The sequence below is a fragment of the Ziziphus jujuba genome, chromosome 3 (assembly GCF_031755915.1).
Source record: "Ziziphus jujuba cultivar Dongzao chromosome 3, ASM3175591v1".
NCBI lineage: Eukaryota > Viridiplantae > Streptophyta > Magnoliopsida > Rosales > Rhamnaceae > Ziziphus > Ziziphus jujuba.
Window position 1 is genome coordinate 13,170,138 of NC_083381.1, and position 4,501 is coordinate 13,174,638.

The window sequence follows — 4,501 nt, forward strand, 5'->3', positions numbered from 1 at the left end:
AAGGCATGCTTCGTTCATCTTTCCAATTGATGTGGGACTTCAAAATCCATTTCCCTTGCGGCTAGCGTCCTCGCTGGCACACCGATCCGGATCTGGATTTGATACCAACTGTAACAGTCTAGTCTACTTGCATGTGAATATTGTCCGGTTTCGCATCCACAAGGGAAAGGTATCCACAGCCTTATAAGGCATGCTTCATTTCCCTTTCCAACCGATGCGAGACTTCACAATCCACCTACCTTGGGGCCCAGCGTCCTCTTTGGCACACCGATCCGGATCTAGATAGTGAGCCCAATCTTATCCCTCATGGTTTTACTTCCCTCATGGAAATGTGTCCATAAGTTATAGGTATCCACAACCTTATAAGGCATGCTTCGTTCCTATTTCAAACAAATGTGAGAATTCACACATAAAATAAAGGAGCTAGTTTTCAAATTGGTACTTAATAAAGGAAAATTTATTTTAAAATTGTGAAAAGAACTTTTGATTATATAATGTAACCTTAATATTATATAATTGGGCAAAAAAAATTTTCGCAAAAGATGAGCCAAAAAAATTCCTTACATTATAGATCACTAAGTCAAACAAAAAAAAAAAAAAAAAAAAAAAACCACTTGTACTAAATTATTATCTTATCTTTTGAACTTTTGCTAAAGTACTAATTAAATATTCTTATTGCTATATAAAAAATAACTACTCTCACATTTCGAAAATTTTAATTAGTTTATATGTTTTCGGATAAACATTCAATTGTTTATATGAAATCCCCTAGATTAAAGAACTCGTTAATCCATTGTCATTCACATGCTATGCACTTAATCATGATGTCCTTTTCACATTGATGATAAAAGACAAATTTTTCTCAAAACATACAATAGTGTCTTCTTTTTAAATATATTAATAAACAAATTATAAAGTTAAACCTTCATATTAAGGGTAACCTAGCGATTTGCACATATACTAGAACATGACCTAGTCAATAATGTCGGATGCAGGTAAAGAATTAGGGAGGCACGTGTCCCCTCAACTTAATTTTCTATTTCATTTTTAAAAACTACATATTGCATTTATTATTATTTTTTTAAATTAATTTTATTTTAACAAAATTATTTTTCTTTTATATACCGGGGTATAAGATTTTAGGTGCTTGGTAGTAAAGTATTCAGCTATTACACCTTTTATTCAAGTCTCCTTTGGCCTCTCTCTTGGCCTAGACAAATGGAAAACTCTTATTCAAGCTCTTCTTCTTTTTCTTCCAACTCCATCAAAAGTACTCACGATGTGTACCTAAGTTTTAGAGGTGAAGACACCCGAAATGGTTTCACGAGTCATCTCTATTCTGCTTTGATCCGAAAAGGAATTCTGGCCTTCATGGATGTCAAACTACAAGAGATGGTGGGTGAAGACATTGCCTCAACATTGTTTAAAGCAGTAGAAGAATCAGAGTCTTATATCGTTGTTCTCTCCGAAAACTATGCTTCGTCAATTTGGTGTTTGGATGAACTTGTCAAGATCGTCGAATGCACAAAAGGTTGGGAGAAGATAATTTTTCCCATCTTCTATCATGTGGATCCATCTGATGTGCGAAAGCAGAGGGGATGTATTGAAAAAGCGTTCGCGATTTATGAAACACGTTTTAGGGATGATATCCAAAAGGTTCAGAGATGGAGGGAAGCATTAAAAAGACTCACTGACCGATCTGGATGGCATATAGACCATAGGAGGTAAACATTTCATTAATTATAACTTATTGTTTTTTTTTTCCTTTTATTTTCTCATTAATGATTTCTATTATATGAAATTAAAAGAGTTAATACATGTAGAAGGTATCACTGGCCTACTTATTTTAAATAGCATATTTTTCAAATTACAGAGCATTTTTAAAATAAATAATGAAATTTTATTAAAGCATCTTTATGGGAAATCTTTATTTGTCATATTCTTTATTTTATAAGTCAAATTCTAAAATGAAAAAAAAAGAAGGAAAGAAAACCCTTCGACTGACTCTTTATTTTTAGTTTTTAATGTAATAAGTTGGCATGGCTTTTTAAATGTAAAGAGCTAAAATTACTTAATATTTGTATTTTATATTATTTTTTATTCAATATTGCATAAGTTTTAACACAGCTAACATAATTTTTTATTGAAAAAATATATTTTATTATTTTATGTCATATTATTCAACAATTAATGCTCGTAGAAAATATCAAAGTAATTTGCCGCTTTGCACATTACTATTTGATTTCGGTTAATTAAATCAATTTGTATTAGCTGCTAAAAATACTTATAAGATATGACTAACAATCTAAGATACTAGATACACTGATAACATAGCCGCTTAGTTTGCATCTACACTGAAACCGCATAATTGCATTCTTTAAATAAACATAAAAAATGGAATTAATTCCTTGTTAGCATTCTTTAAATAAACATAAAAAATGGAATTAATTCCTTGTTATTGATTAAAAAATGGAATTAATTCCTTGTTATTGATATTTCAAGTATTATTGTTTTAGTTTGATGAAAGCTCCGTGAATTTGATTTCACTAAAATTAGGTACATTAGTATTGGAGAAATTGATTTGAACATCATTTTTACAGTAATCTTATCCTTAATTTTATGGTACAAAAATTTGACATAATCAGTATATACAGGTGATTTTCATTTTTTTTTTCCATCTTTACCTTTATAATCTTATGCTCTTATATGAAATGGAATTATCATTTTTTCCAAAAAATTATAAGTTATCATCGTTACTTTTGTATTATCTTCACATGGATGGTACTGATTGGCTGTTTTTATCATTTATATCATCACCCAAACGTTTTTATCATCGCCAAAACATTTTTAGTGAAATTGATGACCAGTATGATATGATTAATTTAATTAATTATAAAAAAATTATTCAACCAGAACAAATGGTCATTTTCTAAATTATTTTAATATTTTGCCCCCCCCCCCCAAAAAAAAAAAAAAAGAAAAAAAATTCATGTTATGCATTCCCTCACATAGTTCAATTGTTGTTTGAATAAGCGATGAAGCCAAATTCATATACCTAATAACAGCGGAGATATTCAAAAGAATAACTTCACTTAGGAAGACAGAAAAAGCAACCAAGAGATCAGAAGAAAATGTTGAAGAGATAAACAGTACTAGTTTTGATTCATCTCTTTGTCAATCTTCTTCTCCTTCTTCCAACTCCATCAAACCGTATGATGTGTTCATGAGTTTTAGTGGCGAAGACACCCGCAATGGTTTCACGAGTCATCTCTATTATGCTTTGAGCGAAGAAGGAATTCTGACCTACATGGATGATGTCAAACAAACCGAGAAGGGCGAAGGCATTTCCTCGACATTATTGGAAGCAATTGAAGAATCAGAGTATTTTATTGTCATTCTCTCAGAAAACTATGCTTCTTCTGTTTGGTGTTTGACTGAACTCGTCAAGATTGTAGAGTGCAAGCAAGTCTCCGGCAGGAAAGTTTTTCCAATTTACTATCATGTAGAACCAACTCACATTAGGAAACAGCGAGGAATTTTTGAAGAAGCTTTCGAAAGACATGAACAACGTTTTATCCACGACCTGGAAAAGGTGCAAAGCTGGAGGTATGCATTAAGAAGGGTCATCGACATAGTTGGATGGCTAATAAACCCTAGCAGGTCTTTTTCTATCACTTTTTAATAATCAGATCAGAGTGACAGGACCTGCCCCAGGTGTGAGATCCCACATCGGTTGGAAAAGGGAATGAACATGCCTTAAAAGAGGGTGTGGATACCTTTCCTTTGCGACGCATTTTGACAAAACCGTACAGGCTGGGCCCAAAGCGGACAATATCGCATGCGGGTGGACTGGGCTGTTACAGATGGTATCAGAGCCAGTACTCGGATCAGTGTGCCAGAGAGGACGCTGGACCCCAAGGGGGGAGGATTGTGAGATCCCACATCGGTTGTAAAGGGGAACGAAGCATGCCTTAAAAGAGGGTGTGGATACCTTTCCCTTGCGACATGTTTTGACAAAACCGTACAGGCTGGGCCCAATGCGGACAATATCGCATGCGGGTGTACTAGGCTGTTACAACGGAAACCCTCCCAGGACCTCCCGGGTGATCCCGCCTAGTGAAGTCCCACTGGACAATCTCTAGAAAATATCCAATGGAACCTCACCTTAAAACGTAGATAATCAAACACCAGCATTAACATTAATACCTCAATATAAAAATATATATATATATATAAATAAGTCCACAACCGGCTTACTGTACTATAGGCCATAACTACACACATGACTACTATGGTCTCTACTAAGTCCCATATTTAAAATCAGAGCATTCTAAGAGTGTCAACAAAGTCTATGAGTACAAATAAGTAATAAATAAGTCTAGAAGATAACAATTGGTAAAGGAAGGATAAATATGGCTGCTGTAGTGGAAGGAAATAAGCGATAAGCTGTGCGCGAGGTAGACTGCTACTAGCTGCCTGTGGGAACGAATTTAAAACAATA

General features: G+C 33.9%; 1 protein-coding gene across 1 annotated transcript; it reads left to right on the top strand.

Annotated features, from left to right (window-relative positions):
- The first annotated feature begins 1,189 nt into the window (after positions 1-1,189).
- On the top strand, positions 1,190-4,107 carry LOC107422314 (disease resistance protein LAZ5-like). The gene is made up of 2 exons (XM_016031748.2): positions 1,190-1,724; positions 3,034-4,107. Exons 1-2 carry the CDS (start codon positions 1,219-1,221, stop codon positions 3,680-3,682), a joined length of 1,155 nt encoding a protein of 384 aa, XP_015887234.1. The 5' UTR covers positions 1,190-1,218; the 3' UTR covers positions 3,683-4,107.
- Positions 4,108-4,501: the final 394 nt, after the last annotated feature.